General features: G+C 50.3%; 1 protein-coding gene across 2 annotated transcripts in view; it reads left to right on the forward strand.

The window, feature by feature from the left end:
* GALNT14 (polypeptide N-acetylgalactosaminyltransferase 14) overlaps positions 1 to 24,600 on the forward strand; it is a 205,173-nt gene that overhangs the window by 121,862 nt on the left and 58,711 nt on the right. For both annotated transcript variants that reach the window (XM_049652350.1, XM_049652348.1), the window contains exon 2: positions 6,746 to 6,915. In XM_049652350.1, coding sequence (XP_049508307.1) covers positions 6,746 to 6,915 — 170 coding nt within the window. The remainder of the gene's footprint in view (positions 1 to 6,745; positions 6,916 to 24,600) is intronic.

The following is a 24,600-nucleotide window of genomic DNA, read 5'->3' on the forward strand; positions in this document are numbered from 1 at the left end:
CTTTCTTGGGGTTTGTCCTGCACACCGAGAGGAGTCTGTTCCCAGGGTCCTTCCTTTCCCAGACGATTCACTCTAGGCAGGACTTAGAGATTGTTCTGTCCTCTTCACTTTCTGGACTGGTTGCTGGAAAAATAAGGTCAGTCCCCAGCTGGGTGGACATTAGAACAGTGCTGGGGTGACCAGATACTCCTCCATTTTTAAGGACTGCCCAGCAAGGGGGTAAAGCATGTCCTGGATTGATGAAAAACATGTCCTGGTGATGTTGAGGGAACACAAGCTTTGAAGCCAACAGCCCTGGGTTCGAGTGTTCATAGTGAACTCCCAATCCATGTGGTCTTAAGCAGGCTCCTTTGTTTCTTTGAGCCTGTTTTCTCATCTGTGAAATGGGAACAACACGACTGGCCTGCCTGCTTCACGGGGGTAAGGGAGGTGCAGCATTCCAGCGAAAAAGCTTTGCAGCTAATGAGAAACGTTTCTCTTTGGCCTGTTTGATATTGCCCTTCAGTCGTTATTATACTTTCTTCTTTCTAAAAGTTATGCTCGGTTCTTTTTCAATGAGCTTTTGTTCTTGGCTCATTTTTTTTATTCCATTTTTTAACCATTTTATCTACAGTTCTGCTTTATTTTGTATCCCCAACTCTTACATCTGAAGTCTTTGGAAGATCTAAATCTGTTGTTTATAGTTTCCACTAACTCTCACTAACAGTGACTTGTTTCCCTGTGTGTCTGCTCTTCTGTTGTGATTTCACCTTTTGATGAGCTTTGTGGGAATCCTGGGGACCTAAATTGGAGATGCTTTTCTCTAAATAGGATTACATTTGCTTCTGCTGGGAGCCGGGGCTACAACTGATCTGGGACCACTTAGTCCTTCTTCCTGGCCTTAATTGTGGAAGATGTGGCTTCAGTTTCTCCATTTTGGGGGTCAAGGTTTACTTTCTCAATGACCTTTACCCTCAGGGCAGCGTCACATTTGGTCTGCTTCCCATTCAACTCCCAACTCTAGTTTCAACACCCTGTATATTCCCCTGGCCTCACCCCGCCTCTCATACGGAAGATTTTCCTTATAGAAAGCCCAGAAATACACTTTTAAAACACAGTTTGTTGTCATTGATGCAGGATCTGGTTGTATGAAGGCCCCCGTGAGTGTCTGGTCTGCTGAGGTGCGGGAAGCAGAAACCTCCGGGGGGCGGAATGCAGGGACGCTCGCCTTGGTGCTGGGAAACCGAGGCTGTCCACATGTGAAGGTGGGAACTTCAGTGTCCGTAGTGAGCTTGGAACCCGGCCCGGGTCTACCGGCTTTGACATAGACACCTCTCAGCTATGCGAACTTGGGCAGACCATTTATCCTCCGGGCCTCAATTTCCTCATTTGGAAATTGGGAATACAGTTGTCATTGTATGTTAGGTCTGTGTGAATTAGAAATAATTTGGGGCACCCCTCATTCACTGCTTCCCTCTAAGGTTCTGACAGGGGGGCTGTGGGATTAATTTTGGTTTTCTGATAAATGGCAGACATTACCATAGGTATAGCATTTTCACAGAACAGCTCCCATGTAGCAAACCTGGATAGAAAAGTTAGGGGTGCCTGGGTGGCTCAGTCAGTTGGGCGACCGACTTCGGCTCAGGTCATGATCTCGCGGTCCATGAGTTCGAGCCCCACGTCGGGCTCTGTGCTGACAGCTCAGAGCCTGGAGCCTGTTTCAGATTCTGTGTCTTCCTCTCTCTCTGACCTTCCCCCATTCATGCTCTGTCTCTCTCTGTCTCTAAAGTGAATAAATGTTAAAAAAAATTTTTTTTTTTTAAAAGAAAAGTTACTCCATTGTGAGCAGTGTTTCCTCTTCTCTTACTACATGTATGGAAAGGTTTCCAGAGTGTTTGAATTCTTCGATGAACCCTATCAAACTTTTTAGTTGGTCTTGTTCTCCTGGACCCTTTATTATATGTTTTGCACTCCTCTGTGTCCATTTTTGACACTATGATGATGGTACCAGGGGTTAAGCCCTAGAAGACGCAGTAGATATAGCTAAATATCCAAAAGGTATGAGAAAGATTCGAGTTGTATCAAATAGCCTGGGGGAAAAAACAGACCCAGAAGGGAGATAATGCCAGGAGACAGATTCTGGTTCAATATTAGAAGGAAACTTCTAGAAGTTGGAGTCCTTTGAAGCTTGGAGTGAGCTACTTGGGACCTCTGTGTCCCTGTCTGGACTCAGGAGGGACGTCCACTGGGCAATGGAATGTTATGCTGGAGTTTCAAACATTGGATGGATAGATGAATGATCTCATCTTTAAATAATAAGTTATATCATTATTTTCAATTCTGATCTCCCATGTGTTAGCCTAGCATATTCCAACCTTCCCATAGGAATCTGCCTGCAGAATTGTACCCTTCCTGCCATGGCTGGGCGGAGACTAGGTGCCCAGAAAGGAGAGTGATAGACGGGTGGGGTGATGGTGAAGGGGGCACAGAGACCCTTTGAGGGAGGAAGATCCCCATGCAGAGAAAGAAGTTGGCTGAGAAAAATGATGGGAAACACACACATAGTCTTTGAAGATGACCCAAGAAGATGGCAGTGAGGCTGTGATAAGGCAGTGTCACCTAATAGCTGGGAGCATAGGAGCTGGAGCCAGGCTACAGGGGTTCAAATCCTGGCTCTAGAACATACTACCCATGTGACATTGGGCAAGTCACTGAATCTCTCTCTGCCTTGGTTTCCCCAGTTGTAAAATGGGAATGGTCAAATTGGCATCTGTGATTGTGAGGATTAGATGTAAATGACACGTGATAGGGGTCCCCCCAGAATGTTAGTCCTTTTGTCATAGGGTAAGTTTGAGAGGTTTTATAATAATCAGCACAGTTCAGAATGGGACAGAGGCCTCATCAAGTGATAGAGACGTTCTGATGGCGAAAAAGAAGAAACTTAGGGTAACAAGTGAACTGGTAGCTTGGGAAAGGAGAGGAGACAAGAGCATTAGTGGAAAATAATAGCCACATAATCAGCTCTAATAGTATTAGTGCAAAATAATCAGTGTAAAAGTAGAACAGAAGGAGCAGGCCAGGGATGGACGGAGGTAAGGGGGTTGGGGGTGTCTCATGAAAGCATGGTGGGAGGAAAGAAATGAAGCCACTTGGATGTTCTTCTGAGCTTTCGTCTTTGGTGCCAAATTATTTAAGCTGGGTTTGGCTGACTTAATCAGGTATATTCTATAGAAAAGATTGTCTTTTGTTTTCTGTGTGTGGCATCGTGCTTACCATTAGAAACACACACACTCTCCAGACTGAGTAAATTCTGGTCAGAAAGTCAAGTGTGAACTTTCTGGGGGGCAGCGGGGCGGCTGGATGGTGGTGAGGGCCACACAGGAGGGGACACGGTCCTGGAGTGGGGTCTCGTAGGGGCTCGTGTGTGTTCTTGTTTAAGAGAGCAGTATCTCTTCCTGTAATAGGAAAGTTTGCGGAGGTTAAAGTGTGTGTTCAGGCACTGTCCCAGATGGTCACATGAGCCAAAAAGCAAGGAATCCAAAACCTGGATACCGTGTGCTGCACTCTGGACTCGCAGAGACTGAGCAGGGGGACTCATGCATTGAAGAGCTTGGAAACCAACTCCAAGTTAGTTCCGGAAATATCTGGTGGAGTCTGGGACCCTTCAAAAATCCTGGGAGGGCTACAGCCACTTTGATATGGGGGCAGGCAGGGAAAGAGTGGCTCGCCCTTCCTTTGGGTCTGCCCCCCCACCTCACTCCTCAAGGGGGGGTGGATTCTCTGCCCACTCACTCTCAGCAGAGGAGATACCCCTGGCTTGTTTCCATGGTAAGACAGAACAGACTGAGGTGTTGGGAGGTTCTAGGAAGAATTCAGTCACCAGTCCCTTTGCCATCAAGCTTGGGCAAGCCAGCCAGCTAGCCTCTCTATACCCATCCCTCCCTGTCCAGATGGGGTTGTGTGTGCATGCGTTCTGGGCCAATATGTGCAAGCTGCCTTGTAAAATACAAATTGCTATTCAGATGGTAGTGTTAGTATTTTAAACACAGGCTCGCTATTATTTAATACATCCAGATATCATTATAGGAAAACCAAGCTCCTGGTGCAGAGAGTTCCCCCCCACCCCTAGAGTGGATCCCAGGGCAGCAAAGTGTGAACCGGCTCTGTACATATGACCATGGGAAGGAGCAGTCCCCTCCAAGGATGCCTCTGACTGGTTGTTCAGACACTTTCCCTCGCCAGCCAGGCTGTTACTCTGGCTCTAGGCTTTCTGGGGGCCAGAATCCCAGCTGAGTTCCCATGGCACCAACCTCAAGGAGGCAGATCCTGGTGGGGACGTCAGAGATGCTTTGCTGCCCAGAGGGTGGTGATCGCCGGGCAGAGCAAACAACCTAGTCTTATGCCCTCTTGGTCCTGGGCCTGGTCTGGTGTGAATAGAGAATAGGGGATGAGGCCAAGGGGTGTTTACCTGCCCTTTCTCCAGCCGCGGTGCCTCTCCACAGGGCCTGCCCCTCCAACTGCTTCATGGAGCTGTCCAGCCATGCCCCAGCACTGCCCCAGTTCAGGCTTCCCTTCCCACCAGCTTGGATTACTGAGGTCCCCTGCCAACTGGGCTCCTTATGGCAATCTCTTCCCTCCACTTCGTCCTGCACATGTGGCCAGAGACCTTTCCGTTGGACCCACTTCATACAGACCCAGCTGTGTTTCAGAGCTTTCTTTCCCTCGTGTGCTCTTTGCAATTTCCGCTTTGGGCCTCCCCATCCCTGAGCTAGCCATTCCCTGACCGGATTCCCCCTCCTCCGGGTCTTCCTGCCATATATCTGGGTTTTCAGTATGCCTGTTATCTCCCCTCCCATTTCCTCTCAAGCAAAGCAAACTGTCCGCTCCTCTTTCAAGCACTAATTCATTTGCTACCTCTTCCAGGAAGCCCTCCCCATTTCCCTCACCCCTCTGGCATAGGTGTCATGGGTGTCTTTGTGCATGTCTCTCTGTGGCCTTGCAACCCCTCTGCAGCCTTCTGTCTCTGCATCTCCCCTCTGTGGCACAGAGCTCTGTAGGAACTTACCATGTAGAGAACTGAAGAGAATCTAACTGGGAATGAGCCAGTGGGAGGTGGTGTGGGGCCCCATGGCCCTTCTCTGCAGAGAAGGATGTCAGGGTCGCTCTGTAGTGATGTCCCAAGCATGGGTGACAGCTGTCAGGCTGTGACATTGCACAGCACAGGCCAAGGATCTCACACCCACCCCCTGTATAGCAGCAGTATCCCAAGACATTAATAAGATCCATTATTGGATAAAAATCGCTGGTTTCCTAAGCTTCATTCTGTGCTATTAGCAGGAGAATGCTGTTTCAAAAGGAGATAACAGAGAGAGAGAGAGAGAGAGAGAGATCAATTACTAGATAAAATCAAGTGGTATCTGAGATAAATGTGTACCCTGGCGAGCCGCCCCTCTGAGCTGCCTTCTGTGGGTGGGGCGCCTGCCCTAGCATGTGTGGAGCCTGCCCCGGGGCCTTCCTGTCAGGCTCCCCACGTACAGGAGGGCATCCTGGTCGGTGATGGGATGGACAGTACCCAGGCAGCTTTTCATACGCTTGCACAGCAACTAGGGTCAAAACACATAAGTGAGCATCTCATCCTTGGTGATGATGCCAGCCCCAGAGCCCCAGCTCCCACATTCCAGGGCACAGTCTGGTCAATAGGTTCTTTCCAGAGATACAGAATGCTTTTTGCTTTGGCGAAGCTGAAAGGGCTCAGTGGCTCTCCTCTAGAGGTGACGGTGTCAGCACCCACTGGGCAGTGGCCATCGAGGGAAGCATCCAGCTTGTGGAGGCTCTAGAAGCTCGCACCTTGCTGGCTGGGTGTAGAGTCTCCGTGTGGCTGCAGAGGTGGTGTGGGCAGGACAGACGAGGCGGCCTGGCTCTGGGCAGGAGCTGTCCCCTCCCCGTGTAAATCTCCTCGCCTCCTCTGCTGTGTGGAGGCCCCGGAGGGCCCAGGAGACTGCGCTCCGCTTTGGGCCTCTGCCACCATCTACCTGTGCAGATGAGCCTGTAAGCCTTGTGAAAACGTGTCTTCCCAGCTCAGCACAGAGAGTTTAGGGAGGATGGAACAAGATCCTGAGTACAGAAGCCACCTTCTGCATTCTCAAGCGCTGTCTCCACGTACGGTGAGGGACTGATGCTTCTTAAAAATAACCACAGAGTCCGGGGTTGGAGGAAGAAAGGAACACGCCAGGGTCCATCTGGTGGGTAGCACACCATTATAGATGGAGCCCCTACTACTCATCTCTTCCTGTGGCACAGGGGGGAATGACACTCATTTTGCACCTGCTGTGTGTTGGCACTTTTCAGCCAGGTGTTCTCAAATTACCCTGGAGAGCTGGCCTCTGGGGTCAGGCTTCTAGGACTCAAGTCCCAGCCCTGCCACTTCCGAACTGTGGGATCCTGAGCAAGGTACTTAGTTTATTCAGGCTGTTTTCTTGTCCGTGTAATGGGAATGTGAAAACTGTCCACCTCTTAGAACTACTATAAGAAGTGGGTAAAGGTTCTCGTACAACACCTGCTACATAGCACTCAGCAAATGGTAGCTGTCTTCATTGTGTTGTTCTCTGTTATTGCTGCTGGGGGTGTTACTAACGTCCTACCTCTGGCCCCATCTTTGGGCTGGACTGTGCCAGGAAAACTCCGTTCTCTGCAGTTGGGCGCTGACAGAGAGGGCTGATGGAGGGCTGGGAGCCATTCTCACGGACTGCCCGTTTGTGCTACACAGAATTTGGACACTGACTGGGAAGACCCGTGGGACCAGTTTGATGAGCGGCGGTATCTGAACGCCAAAAAGTGGCGCATTGGTGATGATCCCTATAAGCTGTATGCTTTCAACCAGCGGGAAAGCGAGCGGATCTCCAGCAATCGGGCCGTCCCGGACACTCGCCATTTGAGGTACTTCCCTGTTTTCCCCCTTATTACTCTCTGCCCTTCCCTGAGGTCATGACAGAGCCACAGCAGGCTTGATTTGCGCGGTGCCCATGCCAACAATGGGGGCAGGCAAACCGTCCGTGGCCGGCTGGATGCTGAAGTTTTGTGATGTGGTAGTTTACCCTCTCTGTGCTGCTCACTGCTGCCAGGCATCCCCAAGCGCCTGCAGAGAGAATGGGGGAGCCCCCTGCACCTTGCCTTCCTCAGCGCAAAGTCACAGAGCACTAAAGACCCTGTAGCCTGGGCCCTTTGTCCCTGGCAGAGTCCCACGGCCTGGCCTGGCTTTCAAACAGAGGGAGGGCAGGATGGGCAGATCCCTGGGAAGTCAGGTTGGTGGCCTCATCTGTCGCTGGAGGAGGTCCTTTCCTCTGACAGCCCAGGTGCACTTCGTCCTGTGAGATGGAAAAATCAGAGGGGCCTCTTTACATGCCATTGCTGTCTGCTTCAGAGCAGCCCGTTCACACGGCCTCCAGTCTGCCATGTCCTTGGTCAGGCCACACCTTCGGATGGGCTGCGGAGATCAGGCCTGGAACAATGCAGGAAGGTTCTTTCTAAACAAGAAGAGCCTTTGTGATGGCACGTTGCCTCATTACCAATCCTTCTTGGAGTCGAAGCGGCCCTTTGCTTCCTGATGAGGCCTGAATCAGCAGGTCAGCCTCGATCCCAGCTCCCCTGTGCTGGCCTCCTAGCCCACAACTGAGAGACCCAGCTGCACTAATGGCCCATGGGCAGGAGTTTGTGTCTCCTGCAAGAATTTCACTTTGCACCAGCTTCAAATGGCAGACTGGCCTGTGGGGGGTAGAGGGCCTTGAAGGCATGGTTAAAATGAGAAGCTATATGGCTGGCATGAGCTTCTTAGCTTTCTACCTTTGTTCGGGTCTGTGGGTACCCACTTGTGGACACGGGTTTATGACCAGGGCAGTACGAATTTTCATGACTTATGAGGCTGGTCAGTCTGGTGGTGCTTAAGTTGGCAGTCTGTGAAGGCTGGTAGACTCAGTTTCCCCAACAAGGCCATACAACTCAGAAACCTTGACTTACATAGCATGTTTCCCATGGAGCAGCTCAACCAGGCCTTGTCAGTGACTGTCATTCATAAACAGAGCTGGAGTCCTGGTTGCCCCACATAAATAAAAGCCAGAGCGATGAGCTATAAGGTATCTGTGGCTTCTAACTTGGAGGGTTTGTAAACTTAACTCTCTTCTTATGGTACCCACGAGACTCTTCCTTAGCAGCAGGAAGACCCCCACCGACAGAGATCCAGGGCACCGGCTGTGCCTCGAACACTCCCTGCTGCCGTCCTGAAAGCTTCTTAAAGTCAGAGTCTTGTATTATTGCTATTAAAATTCCCCAGCACGTATCATGTTCCCTGATACCTGCTATAATTTTCTTTAAAAATTAGATCATTTTATTTCCCTGAGTAGAGACTACACGTAGGAGAAGAGCAAATAGAACACAGAAGGCTGAGAAGCCCCACTGGTTCCAGACAGGTCCCTCCTTGTCCTGAGTCCAGATGGCGAGACCCTCTGGAAGGACAAATGGATGCTTCCTGCTGGGAAAGGAGCAGATGCATCCGGGTGAGAGCTGTACCCTAACCTGCAGAAGGAGGGCAGGCGGTGGGGGTTCACTGACCAGACAGGTTCGAGGGGATGCGTTGAATAGGATGAATTTGTGCATTCACCCTGGTCTGCGATCTGAGAGGCAGAAATGAAAGCGGTTTACAAGGCCGGACGTATGTGTTGGTTGTGGGGGAAGAACTGAGACTATTGCCAAGGACTCATGTTTACTGGGTCCTATTCAGGGCCCTCTGCAGAGTGTTGCATTTGTTAAGTGAGTGTGATCTGCTGGCATGGCAGCAAGAGGAGGAGAGAGGATTTAAATGAAATCCAGGTCCCCTTTGGGAAGACAGAGGGGAAAAGTCTATCAGCCATATGTCTGCCTCAGGGCACTAACCTTGCCCTGTGGGAGCTGGGGTTCTGGGAGCAGAGAATTTCAGATTTGTGGATCCTGATCTGAAAGAGCAGGAAGAGGGAAGGACAGGTGGTTGGGAATGAGGGCCAGGGATGGGGGAGGATGAGTGATTGGGAATGAAGGCCAGCACAAGGGACCCAGCTGCCATGGCAGGGGTGTTAAGCTCCAACTGTATGCACAGCCCCAGGCTAGCACCAGGAGAGGCCATCTCCAGGCTAAGTCTGGTATGGGGCTGACCCTGTGACCACATCACTCTTGTGCTAATGAGAATTCCGGCAACTACCAGCAAAGCCCAGTGTTCTTCCCTCGGATGGGCCCCACTGGGGGGGTGACCTTCTGTCTCCAGGATCTCCTACTTCCAGCCCTTGCTTCCCACGGAGCCTGTGTCCAGGAGGTTAAAACCCCCAGCTAAGTCCCTTAATCCTGTGAGTCCAGCCTCCCTGTATCTTGACTTCATCCTGATGCAGTGCCTGGGGCCCTTCTTGGGCCCTGCCTGTCACAGCTCTGACCAGTTGTGGCCTCTGGTGGCCAATATCCTATAGACCAGGGATTCAATCAGTGGCTGGCATTTGGGGCTGGATCATACTTTGCTGTGGGGGCTGTCTTGTGCATTGTAGGAGGTGGGAAGCATCTCTGGCTTCCACCCACTAGATGCCAGGAGCAGCCCCGACGTGTGACAACTCAGAATGTCTCCAGGTATCACTGGATGTCTCCTGAGGGGCAAAGTTGCAGTGAGAGCCATTGCTGTTAAGCCAGCCCCACTTGTTAGCTGACTTCTCAAGAGGGAAACATCAACATGCATCAGCAGCCCCAGCAACAGGACAAGGCCTTTGGCCTTCTGGGAGACCCATCTTTGCTAGCACCTATTACAGAGCCTGGTGTGGGCTAGGATTTCCAGAAACATTTGTTGAACAAATGAGAGGGGGGTTAAGCCTCCAGAGACACTTGACTATTTCCTCCCATCTGCCTCATGTGCAAAGAGGGAAAGAGGGCCAAGAAGAAGCCCCCTTCGTCCACTCCTTCCATGCTCGGGGGCTTTAGATGAGGGGACAGGAGAACAGACTCAGTGAAAGGAAAAAGGCATTTTCCCTCATTACTGGAAAGAGAAGAGTGAAGAAACAGCATGGGGGAGTGGCCTGAGCTTATTAAATTTGCTTCCAATTTTCTTACCACAGTAATTGGATTCTGATTTATAGGATGCGTGCAGACAGCGCCTGAGACAGAACTATTAGCTGAGCATTAGAGCAAGCATTGCTGAGAGGCGGGCACTGGGGGGCATCACTCAGGAATCCAAAGATGCTGTGAGACTGAGGGGGGCAGCAGGTGGGGTGGGGGAGGAGGACGAGGCTGCCGAAGTTCTCACCCAACAGGCAGCTGGGCCTATGTAAAAGCCAAATGCGCTGACAGCGTGGAACCCCTGACCAGGACGTCGTGGTGGGGCAGCGTGGGAAGGCAGCCCCAGAGAGGCTGGGGGCTTCATTTCCCCATACAGGATGGAACAGTCACCTTGTTCTCTTGGTCCTCTGAGCCAGGGAGCCCAGGGTATTTTGTGGAGATGGCCGGGTTGCCCTGGAGAGTGGAATGACCAAGGCCAGCAGGCAGGCTTGGAGCTCCCCATTCCCGGGCTTCGTGGGGGTGCCAGTGAGTGATGTTCACACCCAGGATAGTTTAGAAAATGAGTAACTATGGTTTCAAGTGGATCCTTTGCTCATTCACCCTTTGAGTTTGACAGCCTAACCTTCCCATGCCCACCCACATTTAACCTAATGCAGTCTTCACGGTCTTGAGATTGAAACATGCTGTCATCAGCCTTTAGACATATGTCTTGGCCATAGCTCAGTTTCCCCATCCCTGGTCCAGGGCCTGTGAAAGGCGTGGGGACCAGGTGACCAGCAATGGCCTTTCGCACATCCCTGCTCCTTTCTTGGCTTTGTGTTCTCATTGCACTCAGACTAGGTGGCCTTGAAGCTTTATCAGTGCACAAGTCACTGCAGTTGTACATAAGTGCGTTCTTCTATGCTTGGTCTTCTCTTTCCAGATGTATCCGCATACATGCACTCGCCTCTCCCACCCGCCTCTGTGGGAACCCAAAAGTTGTGCTTGCATCGGAGCAACTTACTGCCACATTTCCCCCCTGAGACCCAAAATCTTGTTAATGCCTACAAGAGCCTTAACTCCCAGGACACTTCCTAGGCCCTGCGGGGTCACGAGGATAAGGACGTGGCTGCCTTTACCGGGGTGGGGGTAGTGTGCCATGAGTAACTATTTCAGTGTAAGGAAGAGATAGCGGCTAGCTGGGGTGAACCTGAAAAGATTTCCCAGGGGAGCTCTCCTGTTTATCAAGCACTGACTGGTCCAACAAATAGTCCTCATTTTCCAGGTGTCCCTCCCCCCCCCCCCCGCTGTCACCACATACCACATTTTGGTGGTAACAGCTGGATTTGCCATCATCCAAGTAGCACATAAAACATCTGGCAGACAAGAAGCCATTAAACGGAGGCACACCCCTCAAGATGGGAGGAAATATTTTGATAAAGCAAACATGTATTTTTGCTGTTGCCTAGCAATACTTATTATGGGTTTGCTTTGATTGCAAGGGAGCAGGTGGCAGGGTGGACTGTGCCCATGAGCCGTGAGCTGCAAGGCGTTACAGCTGGGAAGCCTCATTAGGTCACCTCCTCCTGGCCGGCTGGTTTGATTGTTCCCCTCAGCATACTCTCCCAGCCTTTGTCCAGTGCAGTGCTAAATGGTTCAAACAGTGGGATACCCATCGCTTGCCTGGAGAGAAAATTCCACACTTCGATACATCTCACCAGGAAGACATTTTTCCTTTGCTCCTTTTCATCCTGGGAAATGAAGGGGCAGTGGCCCAGTCTGGGATCGCCTTTCTCGCCTCCTTGTATTTACTCAGTTGGAATGGCTGCCAAAGATCATCATCATTTCTCTCCTTGTACTCGTCACTTAGCAGTAATAGGATAAAAATCGTTACGGCTGGAACAGCTAAGCATAAAAAATGTTCATATTCCCTCAGAGTCAAGCCTCTTCCACTAGCTTAGCACAGAGTTGGTGATTCTACATCGAGGCGGAGAGGAGGAGAGAGGAAACCCATCACAGCCACTTAGCTTTTGCAAACATGCTCTCCCCATCTGCTACGTTCTGATCCCTCCTGTGCACCATTTTTCAGTATAGGAGTTGGTGAGCCTGTGGATAGTATCTCTGAGTGTGCTTCACTCCAGAGCATCCTGGAGTCCCAGGGAGCCTTGGAGAGTGGTAGCAGAAGGAGTTTCTGAATATCCTAGAAGTGGTTCTTCAGGAGAACAGTATCTGCTACCCTGGGTGGCAATTTGAGTACCAGATACTGGGCGCAGGAAGGGGTTCTCCCCAGGGTAGGAGTGGAAGAGAAGACATACAGGCAGAGATAGAAGGTGCCTCTGGGCCAGGATTCCTTACACTCCTGGTCCCCTGGGTCCTTGCCTGCTGCCCCTGTCCCTCCATCATTGCCTGCTCTGTGAGTTTCAGGTGGATTTCCTGAAGAGGCAACATCTCAGCCTTTGAAAGGGGACCAGTCAAGAAAACTTGCTGATGAGAATTCCTCTGAACAAACCGGATTAGCTAATGTGTTCTCACACCTTGTTTAAGCTCATTCCAGCTTTGACATTATGCCTCTCAATCATCCATTCATTTTCCCTTTCTTTTCCATTTGACCCATTCATTGAGCACTAACCACATGCCAAGCTCTACCCTAGAAGTTGGTCCCCACTCCCAGGGAGCTCATGGTCTATGGGGGAAATGCACATGGGACTGATTCCTGATACTCAACTGTGGATTGCTCTGAGGCCATATTTTTGATTCTGGAGCTAATGCACAGACTTCCTGTCCTTGATTCCCACGTGCCCATCTCCCACCCTGTTCTGGTTTTGGTGTTGCTATTACTGTCTTGGTCATGGAGCAAACCATACAAGTTTAGGAGCTTTCCTGTAAGAATGTCAAAACAGCATGAAGCCGGCCTACCCAGGAGAAGGCATTTACACGTGGATGAGAGGTGGAGGCTTTTCGGAGGAAATGGTATTTAAGCTGGGATGGAGGGTGACAGGTAGGGGGCAGCAGGCATCCCAGGTTGAGGGAACAGCATATGTGAAGACGAGGAGATTGGTTGGAAGAGCCACAGTGTTATGTGTGAGTCAGCGTAATTTCCTTGGAGTGGGGGTGATGGAGGGGAGAATAACTCTGAAAGGGAAGCGTGGGGCTGCATTGTAGCAAAGTGTTAATCCAGTCAACATTGGGGTGCCTTCGCTTTTGTCTCAGCACTTCCTCATCATCTCAGCAACCCCCGGAGATGCCCTAGCTGGTACGGGGTCAGCCGAGCTCCTGCCAACAGAAAGGGGGACCAAGGTAGGACTGAGCAGAACTGTGCCAGACAGCAGTGTTGCACGGGACCACCACTGCCACCCTCCCCCCCCCCGGCCCCCCAGCCCCAGAGGAGGGTAGGCAATGTCCAAAACCAAACTTGGCCTGAACTGGGGCTGATCCAAGGCGGGTGGAGTGTGATGTGGGATCCTCAGGGCGAGGATCCCCCTGGGGTGGGGAGTTTGCTCTGGGGTGAGGTGGGAGAGGCGAGAAGTGAGTACTGGTCCAGAGGAAAAAGTTGTTGATGGGGACCTGGAAAAGGAGTCTGTCCTTTACCCCCATCTGACTGCTAGGTTTAGGACTGAGCATCAGTCCTGGTAATGAAGACTTAGGCAGGAGAGCAAGAATACCAGATAAAGCCTATACCTCGCTAAAGAGATCCAGGCTCAGAAGGCTTAAGGGACATGTCCAAGATCATACAGCTAGTCAATGCTTGGCTGAAACTCAAATTTTAAGATGTTTGGGGTATATATATGTATATGTGTGTGTGTGTGTGTGTGTGTGTGTGTGTGTGTGTGTGTACTGGTGCTTGTGGGACAAGGAGAAGGAGAAGAGATGATGCTTGAGGACTCTGTTTCCCAATTCCCAATTAGTTTGATGTCTCTATTTTAGCTTTGCTTGGAGGCATAGATATAACATATTTCAGGTAGTTAACGGAGTCAATAATTTCTTCTGGTGTTCTGTCACCAAGACTAGGAAGGACCTGTGTGCCTTTGAAAGGCACTAAATGGCTTTGGTTCTGGAGCCCACCTTTCCCTCACTCCCCGCTGGGTTTGCCTCCCTTATTGCATGCTGCCTGGGGAAGGAGGTGATGGAAAGAGATGTGGAAAGAGACGGAGAAGTGTGTTCAGGACCCAGGAGGGGAAACTGATTTGGAATGAAAATACTGCCCCTGAAAAATTTATCCTACAGATTATCGAGTCTTAGGTTATTAGGTGTCAGCCTTAAAAGTTAAACAGCAAAGGTTATCCAGCAACAAATGAGCTTATTCAGGAATAGCAGAGACATTGCCATTTGGGACATACAAACCGTGGGAACCACAGGCAAGTCTGGAACGCTAAGCTGGGAGCATCCTTCTGTAGAAGAAAGGAGGAGGTTGGGAAGGGTCGTTCTGAACAAAAGTTGACATTCCTTAGTACCTTCCACAGGCCACCAGTACCTTCTCAGCAGTGGGCCCTGCCCCCCCCTGCCCCCCCCCGGAAGACTTCTCCCTTAAGCTAGCCTTGAGAACAAGCAACCTGTGCTCGCAGGGGCCAGTGACACCAAGGGGAAGGTGACATCATTCTCTCCTCCAAATTATTTTTTTTCTAGTTGTTTTTGGGGTGTACCCTTTTAAGAAGGCAGAAGGCTGAGGAGGAGACCCTGGATTTGCACTCTGCATTCTGGGGTGTTCTCTTTAGTGCTGTCATGGGCACCCAGACAGCTAGAGTTCTGAGGGAAATAGAAGGCATTGTTGAGCTTGGCTGTGGCTCTTGCTTATGTCATAGGCTGTATTGAATTCTTTCACTTCTGCAGCTTTTGAAATATCCCTGCAAGACCAAAATACACACCAAGACCCAGAACCTCTCTCCATCTTTTCTTAAGTAAACTTTGAATCAAAGTAGCACATATATACAGCAAAGCTGACAGTTCATACATGGACCACTTGAAGAAATTTCCAGAGAGAACATGCCCACATTCCCACATCAAATATCTCCCTCAAGGAAAAGAAGACACTTGGGGTGCCTGGCTGGCTCAGTCAGTGGAGCGTGGGACTCTTGATCTGGGGTTGTGAGTTCAAGCCCCATGTTGAATGCAGATTACTTAAAAATCAATTCTGAAAGAAAGAGAGAGAGAGAGAGAGAGAGAAAGAAAGAAAGAAAGAAAGAAAGAAAGAAAGAAAGAAAAAGAAGACTGAGTTCCAGCCATCCAGAACCACCCATATGTCCCTGCGCCTACTCCCCACCATAGGTAACACGATCCAGACTTCAAATGCCATTGTCTAGCATTGCTTGTTTTTGAACTTTATATATAAAAATGGGCTTCCACGGTATGTACTCTTGTGTGTCTGGCTTCCCTCAAAATTACATGCGTGAAATCTAGCCACATTTTGCGAGACACGGTGTGTTTTTTCTCGTTGCTGTATAGTATTTCTTTGTATGTTGCAATGTATATATCTTCTGCTTTGAATGCTCCTTTGGGCTTTTTCCAGTGTGAGGCTCGTATGATCCATGCTCCTTTGGTTTAGTCGTGTCCTTGTCTTTTGGTGAACATGTGGACGTGTCCCGAGAAGCATTGGTACATGCTGCAAAACCCCCAGTGAAACTGTCGCACCTGTTTCCACCCCACCAGCAGCACATGAGAGGTCCAATTGCTCTGCGTCTTTGCAGTGAGGCACTAGTGATTGGCGGTCAGTCTCACTTGAGGCCTTGAGAGGTTGAGTTGTGCTATCTTACCATGGTTTCGGTTTGCCTGTCCCCATGGATCAGTGACGTGGACCACCTTTCATAAGGTCATGGGCCGCACCACTACCCGGTCAAGTGTTTCATACCTGCTGTCTTCACCTTTCTCGGCCCTTTGGCCAAGAGCCAAGCATGAAGCCTGATTCTTAGTTCATTCTCAATAACCTGCTTCTCTTCTGATTGTTTTCTGACATTTTCTCGCACACCGTGGCAGTGTGAGAAAATGGAGGGGAGCCCCTGGACTGAGCGTGGGAAGCCCTGGGTCCTGTCCAAGATAGTGGCCAACTCTTCAGCTATCAGGGTATCTGTTTCCTCACGGGAAAGAAGAGAGAAGTAGCTCAGAGATGCTTATTAAGGTCACTTCCAGCCCTGTTTGCTGGTTGAAAACACTTCTGGTAAGAATGTGCAGAAACTGACTTAGGAACTAAATCTGATTGGAGGCTATTTCCAGAAGCACGGCTCCCTCCATCTCAGCAGCACCTCCCCTCCCCCTGGGGATAAATCCTTCTCCTCACACACTTCCCTTCCTAAGGGGACTAGAGGGCCTGCAGGACCTTTAGAGCTGTCCTTTATTGCCACTCTTGTGTTCGGTCACCATTACCTCCCAGCACTTCAAAGAACGATCGTCTGGTGTGATGTACCCCATTGTGCCTCTAATGCCAGGAAGAAATGGGCCTAGCAGAACGGGCTTGAGGAGATCCTGGGAGGCTCGGGCAGCTGGCACCATTCCTAAGTAAGATTGGAACCTCGGCGAGTCCTCACAACGAGAGTGGCCGCGCCTCATCTCTCTAGGAGACTTCACCGAGCACTCTCACATCCCTGTCACATGACCTTAATAGCGCCTGGGTGAAGGGGACACCGCCACCTCACAGGGGAGGAAATGGAGCCCAGGCACCGTAACTGGTGGACTGAGTGGCAGGGCTAGGTCTCCTTGCCCTGTGAGCATTGAGCTACGGCATGTCTGCCGGTTTGCTAGCTGCTCCTCGGGTGAGTTACTCAAGCTCCCCAAGCCTCAGTTTGTCATGTGTGAAATGGGAATAATAACCACACCCAGGGATGCTGTCAGGGTGAGGCAAAATAATCCACGTCGAATGCTGAGCATGGTCTTCAACTCCTAGTAAGCACTCGTGACTGTTAGCTGTGATGAGTTGCCAGAATGGTCTTAATACCAGGATCAGCATTAGCACCCAGGCCCTGTGATCTTCCCAGGCTCCGCAGCAGGTCTGGGAGGCAGCGGGGAGAGGGTGCCAGCCCTGAGGGAGCAGGGAGCTGCGGGAATGAGTTTGGAGAGGTCCTGGCTCCGCGCCCCATCTTCCACCTCTGAATTGGGGTGTGCTCCAAGAACAAGGTGGTGCGGGGGTGGAGAGGGTGCGGGCAGAGAAGTTCTGCACAGAACTTCCTGCCTCAGCCTTGGCTCCTGGCGCCAAAACACTTCGCTTGCCTGAATGTCAAACTTACTTTAAAAACCAGAGCGCAAAATAAGCAATGAGGCAATCGCGACACCCCGTCTGGTGAAATGTGTACTTTTAAAATAGTGGGAATGGAAGCCAAGGCCAGCAGAGGGAGTGATGTAAGGGCCGGGGGCCAGGAAGTGGAACCGTGTCTGACGGGAGATGAAAAGAGCAGAGGAGGTGACAGCTGTGGGCAGGCGGCTGTGGAAAGCTGGTGCTGGCCAGGGTGACAGACAGTGGGATGGAGTGACGCGAGCAGCGGGCTGGAAAAGCAGCTGAAGGATGCACGATGTGACAGAAGAAGGGGGACCCACGGAGTCATGTAGCGGCCAGAGTTCCATTGGAGTAACAAGGGCAGGATCGGCTAATGCCGCTGTAGTTATCCTTGGTATCCCTGATGCAGCAGGAGGAACCCTGATGTTTGACTGGAACACATGTATCCAGACAGCTGTCACCTTCTGCCCCCACCATGACCCTAATGCTAACGAGAGCAGTATCTGCTCTCCCGATTCTTTGCTCTTCTGCATTTCTCCTTGATTTGTCAAATGGACACACTTATTCCTTACCCCAAGCCTCGCTGAGCCCACTGCCACCATCTCTCAAGACAGCAGGCACCCGCTTTGCTCTCACCTGCCCCATCTCAGGATAGGTCCCGCTGTTTACCTATGACGCACGCCCAAACCTTTGGAGCCCGGCTTTGTCTGCCCTCATTCTGTTGACTCTGTCTCCTAGACAGCCCTTGGGCCCTGGCCTTGCTGCCATGCTCCGTGGCTGTCCTCTCTCACCTGGGTGAGTGCAGCAGCTGCCTACCGCCCTCCAGCATGGCGCTGACTCCTCACCCGTCCATCCTCTCCTGTTCCTCCACGGAGAGCTTTCCAAATGCAGACCCTTTGCTCCCCATCTGAGATCTTTCAAATGTTGCCAGCTCACTTCTTCCCCAGCCAGCTAGGGCTCGCGGCTGCCCGACTGTGCTCGAGGCTTCATTCCTGTTCGTCTTTGCTGCCCTGTCTGCTCAGGGCATCCTTCTATGGGGTCAGGGAGTGCTCTCCAGGAAGACATCTCACCCTCTTGGGCTAAGTTCAGAGGCTCCTTCTCACTCCCGTGCTCACCTCTGAGCACTCATTACCCTGAGGGACACACATCCTCTCCCCCCTGTGTCCTAGAGCAACTTGGGGCGGGTATGCCAGCAGAGTGCCCGGCACTCAGCCTTTCATCGGTACCCACTGAGGGACTGTGAACTCAAAGGGCATCTCACTGGATTCACTCTCAAACTGTCTACTGAAAACATGAGGGTTGGGAGTGCAGGTGCGGGAAAGAATCCTCCGGAACAGAGGGAGGAAATCAAATCACGGGAAATTTAAAACCACCTTCACTCAACAAAGGATTCTCTGTGTTAGCACATAAATCCGGGACCACAAACAGCCAATGTTTATTGATCAAACTATTCCCATGACACACGGTAGGCACCTTGTATATGTTCTCCCGGCTAAGCCTCCCAGCCACCTTGCTGTGATTCGGGTTTAGAGATGAGGACATTGACTCTGGTCGGTTGACTAACTTGCCTTGAGAACAAGAAGTAGGAAAGTGGGCCCTGCCCACGGAGGAGACAGTATAGCTTTGCAGACAACAGAGTAACTCCCACAAGAAGCGTGGTGGTAGGGGCTGACGTGGGTGGCACAAAAGCTATAATTTCGGCAGCCCTGGACAGGAAGATGGGGGTGGGGGTTGGGGATGGGGAGGCGTGTGGAGATTGTGCTGGAGGTGGGTGAGTGAACCAGGTTAGCAGGGCTGGAAGGTTCAGGCAGGGGAACTGTGGGGCAAGCCTGGGGGTTAGCCCGATGGGGAGACCTTGGGATGCAGTCAGGGCTTGGCTTCAAGGCACAGAGTGAGGGTAGGGACAGTGGTGTGTGAAGCATGTGTTAGGGACATTAGCGTGGAAAGCAGGGAGGAAGAAGATGAAGGGGAGACTCTACAGGCGGAAGAATAGTCTATGAGCTGCAAGGGTGTGGACCCAGCTTGGGCAGATGGAAGTGAGAATGAAAGGTGGGGTGGAGGCAGAATGTGGGGCAGGGCTGACTTGGGGATGGTTGAATGGACTGCCTAGGAGGGCTTGGGAAGGTGTGGGAAGGCTTTGCTGCTTACCTCCCTACCTCGGACCTTCCAGGGGGCACACCATTGTCAGTCCACCAGAGAAGAAGAGGTAAGGGACACTTGGCCCTCAACCAGACCATTCCTGAGCTCGGTGGGCTGGGCCTGGATACATTCCTGGAGTCACTAGACCACAGGTTTTATCTCAGCTACTTCAGTCTGAGGACTGAAGGCAAAAGGTAAAATGAAGGACTGACTATTCTCTGATCCTTTAGCTGGAAAGTCTGAGAAATAACAGGAAATAATAGCTCAGGGAACATCAAAGGGAGATACCATTCTTTAGCAGGGGAGATACTTGTTATTTTTCCCTCTTTCCAGAACCTTCCAGCATGTGCCCTTCAAGACCAAAGACAGAGAGAAAGGCCAGTGTGAAATAAAGGCTGGGAGCCCGCAGGTCGGATGACCATCCAAGGGTCCCGTAGTGGAGCCTGTGAGAGCACAGAGCCGGGAGTCAGCCCACCTGGTTTTAGATGGAGGCTCTGCTGCTTACTGACCTGCCCTCACAGTCCCCTCCAGAACGAGAGAGGAGGAGTCCCAGCACCTACCTCTGAGAATCATTGCGCAGATCTAAAGCTCTTGGAAGGAGACCTGAGACGGAGCCAGGGTTCAGTAGGTGTTGTCTGTTATTACTATTGTGTAATGTGATTCAAGCAGGGCTAAAATAAGACTTGAAGGAGCCCTCGTCCCAGACACCGAGGAATCTTTTCCAGAAACATTTCAAAAATAGGCCTTGGCCCACCTCCACACTTCCTGGTCCCAGCTACACTCTGCACTTGCCTTTTGAGCACATTATCCCCTATGTGTGTGCACACGCACGTATGCACACACACCCAGGCACACGCACACACGCACATAGCTGCCATCTGGGTGGTGCCCGCTACCAGCTAACACAGATCCTGGCAGCAACCCAAGAGAGGCCTCTTTGCTGCCTCCCGAGAGCAGTTTCTCATCCTGGAGAGAAGGCACTTCTGTCTACCCATGGTTTCCCCCAAACCGCAGGGTCCCAGTGATTTCGAAGGAGCTGGTCAACATAACACAGCCGAATCAGTTGTCTGGAAAAAACAAGGAAAGGGGTCCTGTGCAGAGTGGAGCAGTGGCCATTTCTACGAGGCCTAAATACAGCCCCAGGCAGCTGTATTTCCCAGTCAGGGGTCGTCCTGAGCCCAGGTTGTATGGGCAGCAAAAGTGTGGGAGGAGGTAAAAAATTGGGATAGGAGATTGGAAAAACCATACTGACATATTAGCATCAGCACCCCCCAAGAACGGAGCAGGGGCTGCTGGGTCCAGAGCCGAGTGGAGATGGCCTGTCCTCAGTGTCTGGTGTCCATGCCATGGCAGGGGTGGTCAAACACAGCCTCATATAAATTAGTGGATGGATCTTTGAGCTGTACTTTCACATGGGAATCAGTGCAACTCTGATCGTCAGTGTTGGGGGAGAGAGGAGGCCATGAGAAAGATTTTCTTAAAGCTTAATTTTACAATTTAAAGAGTTTTTAATTATTATGAAATTAAATAGTGTTTAATTTTAAATTAAATAGCAGCCTTAGTGTTTAAACCCCTTCATTTTTTTTTAATTTTTTTTTAACGTTTCTTTATTATTGAGAGACAGAGAGACAGAGCATGAGCAGGGAGGGGCAGAGAGAGAGAGAGACACAGAATCTGAAGCAGGCTCCAGGCTCTGAGCTGTCAGCACAGAGCCCGATGCAGGGCTCGAACTCACAAACCGCGAGATCATGACCTGAGCCGAAGTCGGACGCTCAACTGACTGAGCCACTCAGGCATCCCAAACCCCCTTTCTTTTATGAAATGATATTAGAGGATGGGGTCTTTAACAGATATCCTCTCCTGCAAAATAAAATGTTGCAAATCTAGTAACGATCTTTATAATTTTTTAAATGTTTAATTATTTTTGAGAGAGAGCACACAAGTGGGGAGAGAGGAGGAAAGAGGACAGAGGATCCAAAGAGGGCTCTGTGCTGGCAGCGGAGAATCTGTTGCAGGGCTCAGACTCACGAACCGTGAGATCACAACCTGAGCTGAAGTTGGACACTTAACCAACTGAGCCACCCAGGCATCCTGGTCTTTATAATTTTTTGAGTTTTATTTTACTCCTACAAAAGAACCCATCATCTAGAAACCATTGCCTGACACTAATACTAAAATCTGAAACTGGATTGCATACAAGCTAAGGTTCAGTAATACCAAGGACAGTGATGTCCAATGGAAATAGATGTAAGCCACATGGGTACTGTAAAATTTTCTAGTAGTCCCATTTTAAAAGCAAAGGAAACAAGTGAAATTAACTTTAATGATATGTTTTACTTAATTCAGTGTACCCAAATATTTTGACATGCCATGAGTGTGATGAACTATTTTGCATTCTTTTTCGTACAGAGTCTTTGAAGTCTCGTGTGTCTTTCACACTCTAGTGCCCAGTGTCCACCACATTGGACAGCATGAGTCCGGGTGAAGAGGGTGTCTGGGCCATGTCTGGCATCCTGGTCAGGTAGCAGTCAGTCTGTCCCATCTCCCTTGTGGACGCCTTGTTCCTCGTCCCTGAGACTTTGGTAACCAAGAGGAACATTCCAGCCCTGTAAACACAGCTGGGTATTTCCTGTGCTACACAGAACACGCCAGAGCTCTGCACAGGCACCAGATGACTGTCCCAGCTGTGTCCCAGGACAGCCTTCGCCTGAGGCTCCCAATTTTTGCCACTGTGGCTGCATACTCCAGCTTCAGTTTTGGTGACTTGTCTGGTATCTCTTCTCTTTATGACTGACCTTGGCACCTGGCTCATCTTATAGCTCAGCAGTTCCCTTGAGCTGGTGTCACTCATAACTTGGCAAGGGACAGTGTCCCCTCTGGCTTTGCCCTGGTGGGAGCCCACCTACTTCCTCCCTCACTCACACATCCACTCATTTCTTCAGACACGTATTGTGTATCTACTGTGCTTAATCACCGTGCTACGTTCTGAGGTCACAACCACAAATGTGTCCTTGTTTTTGCTACAGCTGACAGTACAGGGGACAGAAAAGTAAGTTCGCAGTGTTTGGTAATAAATTACAGAGGTGTCCTAGGGGGGAAAAAAGTATACTTCCATACACTGGAAAAGCCTTGGGAGATCAAGAAATGCTTTCTGGGGAAAGTAACTTCCAAGCCAAGAATAGAAGAGAAGACTGCCTGGCCTTGGAAGAGAGGAGAGTACATTTCAGACATGCAGGAGGGAGGCCATGCCTGCAGAGAAGTCCAGAGAGAGAAGGAGGGGGTCAGGCAGAAGAACATGGCAGAAACTAGGATCATGGAGGGGAGGAGTGAGAAGTGGTACTGGGTCACTGGGATGGCAAGCCGTGATTAGGAGTTTCAACTTTATTTCATGAGCAGTAGGGCAGCATTGAAATGCATTAAAAGTTGGCAGTATGGAAAGATCATTCTAGCTGCAGCATGCAGGATAGATTGGAAGGAGATAAAGCCAGCTTGGAAGTTGCTGCAGTAATCCAGAGAAGACATGATGGGAATGTAGAGAAACAGCCAGGTGGAGAGTTAAGTAAAGATTGGTGGAACTAGGCCTTTAATTAGGTTGGGAGTGGGGGAGAAGCAGGATTCAAGAATATCTCTTGGGTTTGGGCACACTGTAGATGGTGATCTGGGGAACACGAAGGGCTCAGCAGGCTTGGCCGAGGTGCTGGAGGCGGCAGAGGCTGGGTGAAGAGGTCACCTCATGGGGACATCCAAGAGAAGGTGCTCATCAGGATGAGGGATAAGGTTGGGGTCATTAGAAAACAGATAGGAAATCAAAGCCTTAGAAAAAAGTTGAGTAATCCAAAGAGGGGCCTGAAAAAAAAAAGGGTTTAAGAGAATGGGGGGGGGGGGGAACACTAGAATTTTAGATGAGGGAAAGAAAGAAAAGGAGAATCCAGAAGAGACAGCCTAAGAAGAGAATAGCCACACTAAGGTGATTTCACTAAAGCCAAGAGCAAAGAACCAAGTATTTAATAAAATGTGTGACCCTCAGTGTCAGGTGCTACAGAGATAACAAGTAAAGACTAAAAAGTTTCCATTAGAGGTAGAGATGTACTAGGGACCTTGGTGGTAGGATTTGGCAGGGAGAGGGTGGTTAAAGGACACTGAGAGGCAGAAGTGGATAGTGACCCCATGTGGACTGGAGCCTTGGGCCTCTCTGTATCATCTGACAGCACCCCCCCCCCCTCAATCTTGGTTGCCTTAAGGAAACAGCAAGTTCAGTAGTAAGGCCCAGAAGATCTTAGCTTGACCACTAACTAGCAGGGTGGCCTTGGGCAGGTCAGTGTACTGTTCTGGGGCTCCGTGTCCTCATCTGAAAAAAGAGGGAGCTGGAACCAACAACATTTTCTAAACCTGTGTCCCACAGAATTCTCTTTGGTAGGATGTTAAATGCTATGCTTTACTCACCATATACCTGGTAAATAGTTGAGTTCTCATTCTGGGAAAGGGATTGTAGGATGGGGGTGGGGGGAGGTGCAAGGGTGGGGAGAGGTCAGGTTCTGAGGTCAAAGCTTGGTAAACAATAAGCTCGCAGAGGTTTCAGAGCCTTTACCATGTTCATGTTCATCGATGGATCACAAATAAGGTGATCTAGTATTTTTCCAGTATTTCTCATTTGCCCAACTGATTTGACTTGTGTACACATTATTCACAGAGCATGCATGGGCTTCTCCTGGAGACACTGTCCAACGGCTCGTGGTGTAAGGAGTGCCTAAGCAAGTACTCTCTAGCATTGCAGGAACTCAGGGGTTTGTCTGGAGCCAAAAAGCATAGGGGCACTTGTACCCTAATGTTTATAGCAGCACTTTCAACAATAGCCAAATTATGGAAAGAGCCTAAATGTCCATCAACTGACAAATGGATAAAGAAGTTGTGGTTTATATACATAATGGAATACTACTTGGCAATGAGAAAGAATGAAATATGGCCTTTTGTAGCAACGTGGATGGAACTGGAGAGTGTTATGCTAAGTGAAATAAGTCATACAGAGAAAGATGCCATATGTTTTCACTCTTATGTGGATCCTGAGGAACTTAACAGAAGACCATGGGGGAGGGGAAGGGGGGGGAAGAGAGGGAGGGAGCCAAACCATAAGAGACTCTTGAAAACTGAGACTAAACTGAGGGTTGATGGGGGGTGGGAGGGAGGGGAGGGTGGATGATGGGCATTGAGGAGGGCACCTGTTGGGATGAGCACTGGGTGTTGTATGG

This window comes from Panthera uncia, assembly GCF_023721935.1.
Source record: "Panthera uncia isolate 11264 chromosome A3 unlocalized genomic scaffold, Puncia_PCG_1.0 HiC_scaffold_12, whole genome shotgun sequence".
NCBI lineage: Eukaryota > Metazoa > Chordata > Mammalia > Carnivora > Felidae > Panthera > Panthera uncia.